Consider the following 17,930-nt stretch of genomic DNA (forward strand, 5'->3'; position numbering starts at 1 on the left):
ACGTTTGCCATGGCACTGTTATAGCCAGCATTGCAAGACATTTACGTACCAGATGCATTAAAGATTCATATGTCCCTTCATGCTTCAACCACCATTCCAGAGGACATGCGTCCATGCTGATGATGGGTTCCGCTCAGTAACGATCCAAAGCAGTGTGGACCGATGCATGTTCATTTTCATTATCTGAGTCAGATGCCACCAGCAGAAGGTTGATTTTCTTTTTTGATGGTTCATGTTCTGTAGTTTTTGCAACAGAGTGTTGCTCTTTTAAGACTTCTGAAAGCATGCTCCATACCTCATCCATCTCAGATTTTGGAAGGCACTTCAGATTCTTAAACCTTGGGTCAAGAGCTCTAGCTATCTTTAGAAATCTCACATTAGTACCTTCTTAGCATTTTGTCAAATCTGCAGTGAAAGTATTCTTAAAATTAACAACATGCTGGGTCATCATCCGAGACTGCTATAACATGAAATATGTGGCAGAATGTGGGTAAAACAGAGCAGGAGACATACAACTCTCCCCCAGTGAGTTTAGTCACAAATTTAATTAACTCGTTTTTTTTAACAAGCTTCGTCAGCATAGAAGCATGTTCTCCGGAACAGTGCTCAAAGCATGAAGGGGCATACGAATGTTTAGCATATCCGGCATGTAAATACCTTGCATTTTGGTGTTTTTGGTCCCAGACCATATGAAACCGATTTTTAAAAGACCTGTTTTTCCCCTAATTGTGTTACTACAGGACAGAGAAAATTAAAACCCTACCAGGTTCTAACTCTTTAAGTGCTTTGGAACATTGCAGACTTGATTCTGCTCACTCCTTTGTCAGCTTTAAAGTGGTGTACCTTTGGCTATGTCTACACTGCCCTGCAGTTTGGACTACAGAGATGTGAATAGCCATGCACACCAAAATGCTGTGCTATCATGCCCCAATGTGGATGCTGTGTGCGCGAATTACAAGGTTCCTAGTTTACAGTAATGCAGTCCTGTTTGAAGAGGACTACATTAATGTGACCTATGAACCTTTTAGTTCACACCCACTGCATCCACATGAGGGCATTAAAGCGCAGCATTTTGTGTGCACTGCCATTCACACCCCCATAGTCTGAACAGCGGGGCAGTGTAGACAAGCCTTTTATTGTCTTCAGTGGAATTATTCCTGATTTACACTGGTATGAGATGAGAATCAAGCACTATGAGTTTGGAATGTACTACAGATAAAGTTGTATTCTAAGTTTAAAATTGCCTGTTTGCAGTGTATTGAACAGTATACCAAAAATCAGTCTACATATTTTGATTACACTTAGTAACTACATCCTAAAGTGCAGAGGTTCCCAGTCTGTGGCCCATGAATAGGGCCCTACCAAATTCACAGTCCATTTTGGTCAATTTCACGGTCACAGGATTTTAAAAATAATAAATTTCATTATTTTAGATATTTAAATCTGCAATTTCACGGTGTTGTAATTGTAGGGATCCTGACCCAAAAAGGAACTGTGGCACAGTCACATGGTTATTATAGGTGGGATTACGGTATTGCTACCCTTACTTCTGCTGGTGACAGTGCTCCTTCAGAGCTGGGCAGCTGGAGAGTGGTGGCTGCTGGCTGGGAGCCCAGCTCTGAAGGCAGAGTCACTGCCAGCAGCAGTGCAGAAGTAAGGATGGCATGGTATGGTGTTGTCACCCTTATTTCTGCACTGCTGCCTTCAGAGCTGGGCCCTTGGCCAACAGCCACCACTCTATCGCTGCACAGCTCTGAAGGCAGCGATGAAGTAAGGGTAACAATACCACAACCCTCCTAAAATAACCTTGCGACCGCCTGCAACTCCCTTTTGGGTCAGGACCCCCAATTTGAGAAACACTGGTCTCCCCCATGAAATCTGTATAGTGTACTATAGTGTAAAAGCACACAAAAGACCAGATTTCATGGGGGGAAGATCAGATTTCACAGCCCATGACATGTTTTTCATGTCTGTGAATTTGGTAGGGCTCTACCCATGAACCATAGGTGGTCTGCAGAGCAGTAGCAGGTGATTGATAGAAAGCTGCTGGTCTGCTGTGGTCTCATTTCCAGTAAGAGAGCAGAAATGACAGAATGAGATTAAATGAAAAGGAAATGCAGATAGTAAATTAGCTATTTTTTAAAAACTTCTTAAAATTAGGGACAGTTAAAAATATCTACACACTTTCCTAGTGTTACTTTTCCATGTAAATCAATTCCTGTAGTTGCCACCGGGAGGCTATGTGGTCATGAATGGAAGAGCAGGTGATCTATGAAACTACAAACAGGAAGGTGAGGGTCCATAAAACAATGTCTAGATGAAGATACAGTCCATACTGTGAAAGTGTTTGAGACCCCTCGCTATAGAGTACCCAAACTTTGAAATTGGTGGCTCTGTGGCTCTGCAAAAGCGGTCACACAACTGCATTTTAAAAGCTGTGGAGGTAGGGGAAGAGATGAAATCTACAAGGTACAAGTGTTTTGTCAGGGTGTTAAGAGATTCCAGAGCATAGGGAAAGTGTTGTCTGGAGTAACCTGAGATAATGGTGACTGTTTACATACATACCAGTTAGTATTTTTGTTTGGACTAGTTTTGCACAACTAGTCCAGCGAAATTACGGTACCTTAAATACACTGAACACAGTGTAGATATAAATAACTTCTCTATGCACACTCAAACTGGTAGAGAGTACAATATATTACACATGCACAATACACACCTTCACTTTCCCTATACAGAAACCATCTTTACTTTTCACCCAACAGTATTTTCAGATTTAGCTATATGTCCAATGAGGCACGTACCAAATTTTAGGTTCAAGATTCAAACTTATTTTTTAGTTTAAAGAATGTAAAAAGCTTCTGAATGATTTATTAAAATGGTGATTAAAATCATTTTTTCGTTATGAAGTAACTCAAAAATAGCTGAAACATTTTCTTCATTCACAGAAGCTGGAAAAACTCCTATTGCTCAAAGGCCTAGGAAAAGAAGAAGTGCCAGCTGGATTAACTGGATTTCTTGCCTGCCACACAAGAACAACAAAGAAGCTCAAGAATGGGGTAAGTGACACCATGCAAACAAGGGCAGTCAAAGTAGATGCCAATGAGAGGGATAGGAGTAGGCCTCACTGATAAGAGGCTCCAAAAAAAAAAAAATCCAAAATCTTTCAGGAAAAAAGACACCTGATATGGAAAAATTGGAACCTTGGGGGGAAATGGAAAAGAAATTTTCATATGAAAAAACGTCTCTCAGAATGAACAGTGAAGAATTATTAGAGTAATATATGAAATATTGGTTTCAGAGTAACAGCCGTGTTAGTCTGTATTTGCAAAAAGAAAAGGAGTGTTTGTGGCACTTTAGAGACTAACCAATTTATTTGAGCATAAGCTTTCGTGAGCTACAGCTCACTTCATTGGATGCATACTGCGGAAAGTGTAGAAGATCTTTTTATATACACACAAAGCATGAAAAAATATCTCCTCCCACCCCACTCTCCTGCTGGTAATAGCTTATCTAAAGTGACCACTCTCCTTACAATGTGTATGATAATCAAGGTGGGCCATTTCCAGCACAAATACAAGGTTTAACAAGAACGTCTGGGGGGGGGAGGGGTAGAAAAAAACAGGGGGAAATAGGTTACCCTGCATAATGACTTAGCCACTCCCAGTCTCTATTCAAGCCTAAGTTAATTGTATCAAATTTGCAAATGAATTCCAATTCAATATGAAATATTATTACTGCTGAACTTCAGTCCTTCAAAATGCTTTTTAATAACTAATAAGTATGCCAAATGAAGTTACTCTATTTACTCCATATAACTGTAACAGGATGTGCTTTTCACGGCCTAAACCTGCTTATTAATGATATCATGCAGTTGTGCACATCGGAAGAGATCTATAAAAAAAAAGCAAAAGAAATTATAAAATGTTACAACTACTCATATTCTTTAAGAAGAAGCAAGAAGAAAACATTGTAAGAATAAAATGGTAACACTGAAATATTCTAACAAAACAAGATGGGAAGTATGGGAATGTCATTTGAAAACGTATTAAAACAAAGAAGCTCTTCAAGAAAGAGTGATGACTGAAGATCTTAAAAGTGTACAACACACTGTACTTGATGAGGATACCTTCTGGGTTCACCTGCAGAACACACTGAAGATTCTGCAGCCAACTGCTTCTTCAATCACTGTATCTGAATCAGACAAAGCACTTCTGTCAGACATTCCTCAAGATATGACCAAGATAAAGTCAACTGTTCTGAAAATCTAAGCTCATCTCCACATACAAGTCAGGAAGATGTAAAAGTGAAGGACTTTATATGTAAATGGGAAGAATTCAGCTGTAAAGCTACTGCAAACCACTTAGATCCAAGGTTCAAAAGTAATTATGTTAGTGATAATAGCATTGTTACATCACTTGACTGGATTACTAAACAAGCTACACATTTAAGACTAGATTTTGGAAAAGCACTTTCAAATGTTGCAAAATACAGAACCTCTTCAGGTATTTGGTCCGAGAGTGCAATCGGGGAACCAAGCATATTGCTCCTACAACATGATGGCAAGGCCTCTGTACAGCACAATCACTGACTCCTTTTGCTTCTCATCTGCTTCAGATTCCTCCATCTTCTGAAGCATGAGAAAGATGCTGATCAATGTTTGGAAATACACACACAAAAATCAAGAAACATAACAACATGTGAAAGAGTTTGTTTCACTCCATGCACATCATCAGTTTAATGAAACAGATGAAGATCAAAGTGAAAGTTCAGAATCAGAATTTGTGAATTTTTGAGAGAGAGAGATTCGGATTAGAAAAGTCACAAGAAAAAACTTGAGCTATGGTAGCATTTCCAAGAGTAAATTGGTAAGTAAACTGTTTAAGTTATACTTGTTTATTTATATGATGGCTAGATTTGTCTACAGGTATGACACACTATATATAATGATAATGCACTATTAAAGAGTCTGAAGTTCACTATAAAATCTGGATATACACCCATATTTACTGAGGGTCCTTAATGTTGTGCTGTGTTAACTACACTATAATGAATATATATAAATTAGGGCTGTCAATAAATCGCAGTTAACTCTTGCAATTAACTCAAAAAATTAATTGCAATTAATCACACTGTTAAGCAATAGAATATCAACTGAAATTTATTAAATATTTCTGGATGTTTTTCTACATTTTCAAATATATCAATTTCTATTACAACACAGAATACAAAGTGTACACTGGTCACTTTATATTATTTTTTATTACAAATATCTGCACTGTAAAAATGATAAAAGAAATAGTATTTTTCAATTCACCTCATACAAGTACTGGAGTGCAATCCCTTTATCTTGAAAGTGCAAGTTACAAATGTAGACTTTTTGTTACATAACTGCACTCAAAAACAAACCAGTGTATAACTTTAGAGCCTAAAAGTCCACTCAGTCCTACTTCTTGTTCAGCCAATCGCTAAGACAAACAAGTTTGTTTACATTTACAGGAGATAATGCTGCCCACTTCTTAATTACGTCACCTGAAAGTGAGAACAGGCATTGTTGTAGCTGGCGTCACAAGATATTTACGTGCCAGATGCGCTAAAGATTCATATGCCTCTTCATGCTTTGGCCACTGTTCCAGGGGACATTCTTCCATGCTGATGACGCTCATTAAAAAAATTATGCATTCATTAAATTTGTGACTGAACTCCTTGGGGGAGAATTGTATGTCCCCTGCTGTTTTACTCACATTCTGCCATATATTTCATGTTATAGTAGTCTCGGATGATGACCCAGCACATGTTGTTTGTTTTAAGACCACTTTCACTGCAAATTTGACATTGTGAAATTTTTAAGATAGCTACAGCACTCAACCCAAGATTTAAGAATCTGAAGTGCCTGCCAAAATCTGATCAGGACGAGGTGTGGAGCATGCTTTCAGAAATCTTAAAAGAGTAAGATTCTGATGTGGAAACTACAGAACCCAAACCACCAAAAAAAGAAAATCAACCTTCTGCTGGTAGCATCTGACTCAGGTGATGAAAGTGAACATGTGTTGGTCCACACTGCTTTGGATTGTCACCAAGCAGAACCCGTCATCAGCATGAACACATATCCTCTGGAATGGTGGTTGAAGCATCAAGGGACATTTGAATCTTTAGTGCAACTGGCATGTAAATATTTTGCGATACCAGCTACAACAGTGCCATGCAAATGCCTGTTCTCACTTTCAGGTGACATTGTAAACAAGAATCAGGCAGCATTATCTTCAGCAAATGTAAAAACCTTGTTTATCTGAGTGATTGGCTGAACAAGAATTAGGACTGAGTGGACTTGTAGGCTCTAAAGTTTTACACCATTTTATTTTTGAATGCAGGGTTTGTTTTTTTTTACGTAATTCTACATTTGTAAGTTCAACTTTCATGATAAAGAGATTGCACTACAGTACTTGTATTAGGTGAATTGAAAAATACTATTTCTTTTGTTTTTTTACAGTGCAAATATTTGAAATAAAAGTAAGGTGAGCACTGTACACTTTGTATTCTGTGTTGTAAATTAAATCAATATATTTAAAAATGTAGACAACATCCAAAAATATTAAAATAAATGGTATCATATTATTAACAGCGTGATTAATCACACAATTAATCTTTTTAATCGCTTGAGAACCCTAATACAAATATGTTCATTTTTAGCACTTTTCTCTAGAAACATGAGTTTCATTTGTATCTGCTTTATAACATCAGATCTCGATTTACATATTATTTCTGAGCCCTACGGATAACCTTCCTTTTTGTTTATGAGTCAACAATGTCGATGCTTTCTATTTTCAACATTTTAATCCCCCCCTCCCATTTTAGAAATATGTCAACAGGTAAAAAAAATACACATGAATATCTCAGCGTGTAGCTCCATCTCTATTACTAGGTATATTTGTCATTATTCAAATGCAAAGAATTTATACTTACTTACTTCATAAATGTAACTAGTAGCAATCTCTATGTGATAACCAAATTATACATAATACATCTCACTTTTAAAGACAAAGTTTCATTTTGATAAGCAAGTAACTAATGCAGATATTTCAAATTTTTTCCAAAATTTGTTTTTTGACCTCTCTTCTCATATGTTTTTTCTTCTATGCTTTCAAAACATCTGGACATTTTATATCTCTAGATTCAGCCACACAAACCATATATATATGCTTGGTTAGGACCATGGCTTACCATGTCTGAGCATCAGCTGGAACATTGTTAGTGCTCTGATAAGAAGTTTGCAGTTATTGGGGCAAGGAGAGACTGAATCTAGGCATTTCAACCACAGTTGAACAGTTCAAAGGCAGTTATCTTTGCCAGAAAAACAAGTGATAGTTTAATCTGGCAACTGCAATAGGCTTTCTAGTAATCTAAACTACAATTTGATTAGTTGCTGTTTCCTAATATTAAATTGTTTTTAACACAAAGAGATGGTTTAATACTTTGTTACAGCTATGCAGGACCAGGCAATTTAAACTTGCAAGTCAATCCTTAATGTACACACTATTTTTAATACCAATTTGTACAAAAACTATGGGTTAAATTTTCAAAAGCAGCTCAGCATTGCTCTAACTCCACTCCCACTGAAGTCAATAGAAGTTTTACTATTGATTTCCAACGGGAGCAGAAGTAGACCAAAACAGAGCTTTTGCATAGAAACTTAGTTAATTTTTTTTTTAAGTGTCTGGAACACATCAAACCAAAAAACAAACAACTAAAGAAGACAGACTGATTCAGCACAGCATAGTTCTGAAGGCCCTTGGCATAGTATCCATTAAGCCTCTGGCACCAAAGTATGCTAAGGAATAGGAAAAACTAAAATGTAAACACACTTTCCAGAATAAATGGAAACCCAAATGTCCATGGGTTTCATGTCAAAAAGACGAAATAATTTGTGTAATTTGGAGAAAACCTGAAAAGCTTTTTGATAAGGGCATTCCCCCTATGAGAGGTGTAAATTCTTCAGAATGGATCCCAGATTATGTACATGCTGTGATGCTGATCATTTGAAAAAGCACAGAAGTGTGCCACTTTGTCCTCAAGAAGCTATTACTAGATTGCGCCATAAAATGCTAAAAGATCTACAAATTAGCAACATGGTGTACTGTCACTTACAGGGTTCAGAGTAGCAGCCGTGTTAGTCTGTATTCGCAAAAAGAAAAGGAGGACTTGTGGCACCTTAGAGACTAAAATTTATTTGAGCATAAGCTCACTTCATCGGATGCATTCAGTGTCACTAAATATGATTTAATTTTCAGAAATATTTGAAATATTTTGCAACTTGAAGGAAAAACACAGCCTTAATCTTGAATCATATTGCATTAACATCCAAAACATTGCCAAACTAACTACTGAAAAAATATGTTAGCCCTCAAAAAGCATGAGATTTTGAAATAATAAATGTTGGGTTGTGTTTGTTTTTTAAGCTTTTTCATGCTTTTCCCACAACTACAAGGGCAAGAAAAAATATTTATTTATTTATGAAAGTAGAGAGTCTGAAATAATCACCTGACTCCAGGGGCTGGGGTTTTAAGAAAAACACAAACTACTGTGAGACTTGCAATAAAATTTCAACACTTGGTAACAATTCATCCATCTAGGAAGAAACTTTATATGAGCAACCGCAAAGTCTCTCAGAAATGTATGTTAAAAGCTAGGTTTATTACTCTGCTAAATGATCCACCGAAAAATCCACAGCTGCGCAATTCTGGTTATGTCAGGTTTTACAGGATAGGAAAAGTTATACTCTCTTTAGTGAATTTGGGATCTCGGACATCTCGTGATATCACATAAGGCATAAAAGCAGCTTTACAAGTTGTGGAGATAAGGACAAGAAGAGTTTGAATCAAAATTGAAACAACAATATGAATTTAAACTATGTAGTGGAGAGTATAGGCTTTCAAATGATATGTAGGTCATAGTTAGACAAGATATGTTTCCTTTTGTGGACAGCACCAAGCACAACCCTCAGCTTGATATTCTGGTCTAATAATAAGATTATCTATAGCTTAAACAATTGAAAAATAAAATTTGAAAATGGGATTCAAAATAAATTCTAAGTCATAAAACACGACAGTAACTTCAAACAATCTCTGGTGAGTTTAAGGCAATTGGGAGATATTCTGGAGGAATCGACCAAGTGTTCTGTGATCGATCATCAGGCCAGACCTCTGAAGGCTGTCACCAATTTAGAAGACATTAAGTCAGTGGCTGACACAGATCAAATATGGGTCATTCTTAAGGCACTCAAGACATACAGTTTTGGGCACATGTATTTCAGCATGGACTCAAACACCATTCTAACTGAAGTCTCTCATTTTTAAAGGAGAAATCTCTTGTTTGATACTTTGCAAAAGCTAGAAAGTGCTATGCTGGACTTGCAGCAATGAAAAAACAACTTCCCATCTGTCAGGAAGCTTAACTCTAGGATGGTACATTTGACAGGATAAACATTTCTAGAGTTTTAAAGGCAAAGCAGCATTAAGTAAATCAATCAGTCAATCAGATCCATCATCTTGAAACTGCATTTGAATATATGTATGCCAGATTCACTAGGCTGTAGCAACCACCACTCACATGGTTTTAACCTTTGACTCAACGTGATGACCTAACAGTCAAAAAAGAATTGGCCCATTATGGAAATGTAAATGTATATATTGACAATCTGCTATTTTATTAGGTATTGTGCAAAGAAGAGGAGGAGAGTGACCAAGATGTTGGTTTTATCTGAAATGACACCTGATTACCATCAAATCCACAACAAATTACAATGCATATGCATGTTTAATTAAAAGCTTTTAACTATCAGACCATCTGCCTTTCAGGATACACTGCTCTTGATGGAAATACTGTTTTCGTTGTCCTGTAGCACAGCAGTAATAGAGCATGAGTAATGTGCAATACATTTAATAAAAACAAGCCCCACCCCCCAAGAAAGTACTCCAGTACTTGATGTAGATACTAGTGAATGGCCCAAGTGTCCTCTTACTGTCTGTACACTGCCTAGCACAATGTGGCCCCAATCTTGGTTGACCTTTAAGTGCTACCATAATATGAAATAAATAATAAAATAAATAAAATAATAATAATAATAATAGATGCTTTACACCCACGCAAGGCTATGCTCTACTACCTTGGTGTGGAACCAAGAACAAAACATTCATTTACAAGAGCACTCAACAGAAGGGACTAGATTAGTGCTAATCTGTATGAACATTTCAAGTCAGATGGATATTGTCCATAATATTATTTAAAGTACTAGGATATTTATTTGGATTTAAAATACACTGTTATACAGTCTCACTTCTGACTCTCAGTCTAATATGCTTCTGCCTAACCAGTGTGAATTTATATTACAGCGAGGCTAAAACTTAATATATAAGACCTAGTGACTTACACACTAAAAACAACAGAATAATGAGTAACCCTGGGACAACAGACCAAAGCAAAACAAGCAGAATTAAAAGAATGTTACTGTCATTAGACAATAACAGCAGCAATAATATTTAATTTACTTCAGAATGAAACCACAGCATGAAAATTTGACAAACGGGTTTTCTTGTCAGGCAACCAAATTTGAAAGTTTGGCTGCCCATGGACAAGTAGGCAGAACATTTCCCCTTCCACCTTCCCAGCCAGTATACTTTTTTTTTTTTTTTTTTAAAGCTCTCAATTGTAATTCCATCCCAAAATTAGATTGATGAATAAAAACTATAGAAAATGCAGGACTTTAGAATGAATGTATCATGTCAAACACATCTGTTGCATTACTAGCGTGCTGTGAAAATACGCACAACGTACTTGGATAGCTTCAGACTGTCCAACAGGAAGGAACATTTATATGGCAGGCAAACATCAGTTGTTAGTTTCCCAAGACCCCAGACTGAGTCAGAACTGAATGACTACATAGTGGTTTCTTTTGTTTTGGAGAAACTGAATTAAGAAGTAGTAATACCACACTATAAGTTTCCTGACACTGGGCCAAATGGTGGGTTGTGGCTGTGTCCATTCCAAATCAAGGTTGGGGAGAGCAAAGGAGGGCATGATGTGGTCTACAAACATGGCTTTTCACTCACCTGGGATTGGAATCATTCTGCTCTGGGCCTGTCACTAGGTGCAAGTTAAAGTAGCCTAAATGCTGCTCTAACTCATTCAGCAACCAAAGATCCATTATGGACAACAAGGTTCACCAGGGCACAGAGATGCCCTGGCCATGCCCACTTTCCCTTGGCCACACCCTGACTCAGCCATGGGAGAAGGGGGAACCGTACCACCCAAGGATCCCTCTACTCTAGTGGGTTCTTCCAAGGGCCGATTAAACCAGTTTTGCAGCAGAATTGCACTAGATGAGCTGTGCAAAGCTGCCCTAATCAGGGTCATAATCTCAAACGATAACTTATTTTAGAATTTTTCAACAGGCAGGAAAAGGCCTGGAAGAATGATAACTGGTAATGTGACTGTCACACGCTTGCAAATTCAGGTAATGCAGTAAATGCAAATGTGTATTTCTCTAATCTGTACTTAACTAAAAAGAAATTTTGCAGTGTAAAGATTCTAAAGAGTGTATTTTAAAATATATATTAGATTACTATCTCTCCAGAATCTTTTATCGTGGTATGTGGTCTGTCAAAGGCAATAAAACATTATATCTTTACGATGCAATGAACAGTAGCCCCGTTTGGAATGCTACTTTCTAGGTTACCATTAGTATTATGGGAAATAAACCAGCTACATAACTGATGCTGACAAATGGGTCAAGTCGAGGTGAGCCTCGTTCCCCTCAGCTCAGTTTACAGCCTCCTTTCACTGACAAAACAAACTTCCTGTTGAACATCTCCTCTATAGCAAAGTTACTGTCAAACTGTCAGCAAAGCTAACGGACAAAGAGACATGGGGATCTGATAAGGCAATCTTATTTTCCAGGAAATTAAACCAAATAACAATATGTCCAGCCTACTTGACCTCTTATTTTCCTTAGTAAATATTTTCCAAATTGCACAATGTAATGAACAGCTCTTGGTACAACTCTTTTTTACATTTTTCACTTATTTATTTTTTGTAAAGATACATTAAAATTGATGTAAAGATTTCATCAGTTTTGATAGTCTACTTAATAAAGTAAGCAAGCCCTTACTAACAGGACCAGTCACACACAAATCTGTGAATAACTGTAGGCAAGATCAGGCCCTTTATCTTAAAAAACTGTTAAAAATGTAAGCTTAAAAATGTACAAACACACTTGTTCTTCCACTTTATAGTTAAATGAAAATACAAAACACCTGGGGTCAGGTGACATAGCATTCTATTTCTCAATGAAATGTGGTGATTTCTTAATACTGTAGATTTCACAACAAATTACAGAGAGTTCAAGAAAACAAAGCAAAAATGACAAAAAAGACCGATTTAAGAGGAAAAATTAAAAAGAACGAGAAGTAGGTGGCTTTGTTAAACAGAAAAAAGGTGGACATGGTAATAGTTTATAAATAATTGAGAGGAGTAAACAAAGTCTGGGAGAAAATTGTTTGGGGATAATATAAGGGTATTGGGATAAAACTCATAGGGAAAATTTAGACTATCATGAAATGCCTCCTGTGGGGAGGCTATTCCACAATCTAATGGATTTCCTGTCAGGAAGTGGAGGAAATTCAATAAACGCAGGACATTTAGACTGTATTGGCAGAAGAGATGGACTAGATGTGATATAATATGTATTTTCTCTCTCTAGTTCATGTGATACTTTGACAGCTAAATAGTTTAACAGATATTTAGTGAAGCAGTTTGCAGAATCAAGCTTATATTCATTAAGGATTACATTGAAGCCACTTTTCAGCTTTAAAATATCAGCTGTTTCTGATGTAGCTCAGTTTAAAAACAAAAAGACGTGTTTAGAATTTAAAGGAGGAAAAATATTACATGGAAATTCCACTGTACTTGCATGGGAAGACACCACCAGCATTATAACTCCATATGCAAATTAATACCAAATAACCTACAACATCAACAAATAATAATAAACTCCTACATTTAAGTGTAATGGGGCTCTGTAATTGAATATAAACAACTCTGATGAAGAGATTGGGTTGAAATGTTCCATGCCAGGTCTCTGACTCAGGCTGAATGTTTTTGGAAACTTTCAGCCATTTCTGAGAATGAGGCTACAGAAAAATAAATTGTTTTGTCCATGTTAAAAAATTCTGGTAACCTTCTCTTCGAGAAACTCAAGCGCCCCCATGCTTTGGTGCAGGAACTTGAAATTTGGTCAAAGGGTAGCCTTTCTGTCACGGATGTGCCTTTTGCCATCCCTGTTAAAATCCACCCATAATTTGGCCATGTTATATGCCTTTCAAAATTTTACAATTTGCACATGCTCATAAATGCTAGAGTTTAATAGCTAAAATCTCCAAAGATTTTGTCCATTCTTGGCACGCTACTGCTCAGGCCAGCAGGATTATCCCTGCAATTGCAACTCTGGGATGCTGCAGGCTGTTTTGGATTCTGGTCAGGAAATGGAACTGAAAGCCGGGAGGCTCTCTCTCCTGAACTCTGAATGCCCTCCCCTACTGATGCCAAAGTGCTGTACAGGGAGTTGCCTGATTTGAATGCAGGCAGACAGGAGCCAAACCTGCCAAGAGAAGAGTGGGAAAAGGAGTGTGATAAGGAGGGAGGAGACTGGAACTGGAAGCTGATCGGGGTGGGAGAGTAAGACTGGGTATTGGGATGGGGGTACTCTGGTACTGGCTGGACAATGAAACTGGGACCCAAGAAGGAGAAAGATGGAGGCAAAACAGATCTGATGAGAAGCCAGGATGCAGGGGTAAGAACTGGGAGCAGCTGCATAAAGAGACTGGGTCAAGGAACAGCAGCAGAACAGTGACAGACTGGATGAGGAGTTAGTGGGGATGGGGAACATGGGAAGGGAGGCTGACTGAATGCTAGGGAAAGAGAATAGCCCGTAACTAATGCCGGATGGAATTTTTCAGCCAAATCTTTTAGTGAAAAATGCAGATTTGGTGTCATAAACAGTCTGCAGACTTCTGTCAGTTTTACCAAATTGCTTTGATTGGGGATGGGACAGGGGACTAAAAACATTTAAAAAAAATGTTTTGACATTTTTTAAACAAAATGTTTCTATTTTTTGGTTCAAAATAACTTTCAAAATTTCATTTTTAAAAAATTAAACGTTTACATATAGTCACAATAAAAATGAAATTATTTTGTCAAAAGGAAACGTTTTGTTCTGCCCTAAGTGACATTTCTGATTGTTCGAAAATGCCAGCAAATCAAAAACTAGTTATTCCCGCAGCTCTAATGGTGTCCTCCCCAAGAATTAGTTTTAGAAATCAAATACAAAACGTCCTCCAGTTCTAATGCTACAGGTCTAAATGCAAGGACGAGATTCAAAGCCTTCAAGATGCTAATTTTCAACAGCATCAGGGTCATTCTTCTCCTCTCAATGATTTTTTTTTAATTCACTGTTTACACTGGCACAAACTACAAGTCTGTTTCCTTTTGAATGCTCATTAGGGGTCTCTAGGAGGAAGACACAAACCACGTCACTGATGATAGGCACAAAGTGACACCAAGATCTGCAGTACTCTTCTATTTTCAATTCATAGTGCTTATGATACAAAAGCAGCTGCACTAAGACTTTTTTTTAGATGGGGAGATATGCCCCTAAAATGAAAAGAAATGAAAGCACAGAATGAGTTCAGCTAAAACACTCTGAATGAGGCTACTAGAAAGCTGCAGAATACCAGCTGAAAAATGCAGCAAGGTGTTACGCGAGCAACTATTTTTGTATTCAAGCAGACACTTTTTAAAATGAAATAAATGATGCTCTGCAATTTTCCTTTTGTTTGGCTAATATCTGTAAAATTAACTTGTAGTTTGGCTGGCTCTCTGACCTCTTTATCTCTTATGAAACTGGTTTTAAGGAGCTTGGACTCACAAGGAAGGGACAAGAGAAACAACTGCAGACGAGTTTTTGGGTCTTACTGAAAAGACACACACTTTAAGATACACCTCTACCCCGATATAACACGAATTCAGATATAACATGGTAAAGCAGCGCTCCGGTGGATCAAAGGAAGTTCGATATAACGCACTTTCACCTATAACGCAGTAAGATTTTTTGGCTCCCGAGGACAGCGTTATATCGGGGTAGAGGTGTAATGCATTGACTAGTCTGCAAATCCCCACCCAGACTTCACAAATCAGAGAAAAGAGAATCCCCAAAATAGTCTTCCAAGAGGTCACATGCAGAGTTACCATATATCCATCAGGACTAGTGTTTTGTTGTTGTTGGAAAAGTGTGTCATGAATTGTTGAACTGGAGTGGAGTATATTTTGAGATGATATTATCTCTACAGCAAAAAGTATTTGGGTGTAATCATAGGGAATTAAAGTCAAATTTTCACATTAACGTGTAGATTTAGGATTATTTACAAATTAGGATTTCAGATTTGCCCAGGTGATTTCAGATTACTGAAAAAAATAAAATGATCTATCAGCATTTTGCATGTAAGAAAAAGTCTGTTACAGATGTTGTAAGTAACAAGTCCTCTAAAATGACATGTCAGCATATTCTTTCCTATTCCACTTTTGTCTGCAACTATTAAACACCTATGGCAGTTACTAGATCCATAAACACAGTAACACACTATAAATGTTCCACAAGCACAGTGTCACATTTCTGTGATGCACTTCCTAAAGAGAACGAGACCCCTCCCCACCTCTAAAAGCTATTGAAAGCTTTAAATGTGGTCATTAGAACCACTGCAAAGGTAACCAGAACCTGACCAGCAGTACTAGGATCCTTTAAAATGATAGTAGTGTCACTACTCTACTTTTCTCTACTTAGTTACATCATTCAAACCTGCCACCAAAAGATTTTGTCTCATCATTTCTCGTCTTATTAAAATAGCCTTAGGCCAAGATTTTCAACTGAACAGTGATTTGGGAGTGCTCAGATTTGCATGCTCATCTTGCAACACCTTAAAGGGCCCTTACTTTTCGGTGGGTGGATGGGTTCAGCGAAAATACACCTCTCTATCAAATCGGTCACCCCAAAATTGAGAGACTAGAGTTCTTTTTGAAATTCTTGGCCTGATTTCTCAAGTCAGATCTTACTGTACACTTGTAACCATTTCAATCTAAATTCAGGATGAGACACCACAGCACCAGACTATTTTCCTAAAGTCTGAAATTTATCTTCTTTCTGTCAGCTCTGGTTCAGTATGTTTTCTTGCTCTTCTGGATTTCATTAGATTATTTCATACTGTGGATTTTGCAATCTTCCTGGAATATTTTTGATACCTAGCAGGTTGTCTGATGTCCATCTTTCACTGATTAGTACATCTAGCTGGCCAGTCCTATCTTGAGACCTTGATCATTTGGAATTTTAGGTTAGTCATAATCTATTTTCCTTCTCCATACTTTTTTACTTTAAAATGAGTAAGTTAAAATAGATTTTCTATATGAATATTTGATTTTTCCTTTATATTCCTGATGATCATTAATCAATTTACCTGACAGGGCATCTTGTGCTTCAAAAAAAGTGCTGAGACCTCCTTTCACATATGCTAGACTCCCTTCATTTTTCTTGTTTGCCTGCTTCTTCAGATTCATGACTGCCATTTTGAGCTGATCAAAACTGAATTTAAGCAAAGAAGAAACATTGTCATTGATACAATGAAAAGGGATTGATACAATAAAAGTAATGTATTAAAATTTAGCACACAGGACATTGTAATTTACAGTATTTTATATCACAGAGTATTAGACAAGGGAGAGATTTATTAGGTTATCTGGTACACATTCCTGCCAACGAAGAACTGTTCTCCATGTAACATTTCTAGAGTTCTGCACAATCTAGTTTTCCCAAATAAGGGGCCTCCAACTCTTCTCGTAGAAGAGATTTTCCACTGCACAGGTTTCGCAGCCAGGAAGTCTTGTCTGATACTGATCCTAAGTTTTCCCTTTCTAAATTTCACCCTATTGCTCCAAGCTATATCCACTTACAGAAATGTGCCCCATCATTTCTCTGTCAAATCCTACATAATTACTTGCATTTACCTCTCTTCTTCTGTGTACACTTAGCCAAACAATGTACATTTAACTCTTTTAAACTCGACCCCATTCATTTTTTGTTTTTAATTTCCGAAGTCCCTCAAAATTTACCAACATCTTCCTGATAATGAGGTCCCGAACTAAATGCAATTTTGCACCAAAGCCTTCGAGAAAAACACATTCCTGCTCTGTTCCTTTATGCTTTTGCACATGCAGCCTACTGGTTTTTTTTGCTACTATACTGCATTGCATAGTCATGTCTAACTAGCTGTCCAGTGTCACCCCTACAGTAGATATATTTCCATATTACTGCTCCCCAGTACTCATAGATTTCTTATCCGTTTTTGCTTTAGTGAAATTTTTAAATTGGAAATTTAGTTTCAACTAGCTTTGCTTATTTTCAAAGTAATAATATCTGTAATTCATGATTAACCACTACACAAATACTATTTGTTTCTTGTATTCAGGGAAAAGTTATCACAAGTTATGTTACTTAGTCAGTCACCATTAGTAAGCATGGAAATACCAATTATAATTAGAAAAAAGTGTGATTTTTCAAAGATATTTCAATTTTTTTAAGCAACGACCGCTTAAGGAGACAGTGAGGGATGGAAATTAAAAAATCCACCAATGCAGATACACCTAACACAATAGTACCAAAAACTCCGTCAGTTTAAAAGTGTTAGTAAAGGATTTGTTGAAAGAACAAACTAAAAAAACTAACTAATTTGAGCTCAGGCAGTCAGAAAGTGATCCCCACCTGCTGCGAGACAGGAAAGCACTGGTGCACTGTGCAAAGGCATTTCCCTTTATCCAGGGATGATGTCACAATG

The 17,930-nt window shown here is 37.2% G+C and overlaps 1 protein-coding gene across 2 annotated transcripts in view; it reads right to left on the minus strand.

Moving 5' to 3' along the window:
- The window catches only part of EXOC2 (exocyst complex component 2), a 185,358-nt gene that overhangs the window by 125,341 nt on the left and 42,087 nt on the right, over positions 1–17,930 (minus strand). For both annotated transcript variants that reach the window (XM_084618786.1, XM_084618785.1), the window contains exon 6: positions 16,557–16,681. In XM_084618786.1, the coding sequence (XP_084474912.1) occupies positions 16,557–16,681 (125 nt within the window). The remainder of the gene's footprint in view (positions 1–16,556; positions 16,682–17,930) is intronic.

Source organism: Lepidochelys olivacea (assembly GCF_965140295.1).
Source record: "Lepidochelys olivacea isolate rLepOli2 genome assembly, chromosome: 2".
NCBI classification, from domain to species: domain Eukaryota; kingdom Metazoa; phylum Chordata; order Testudines; family Cheloniidae; genus Lepidochelys; species Lepidochelys olivacea.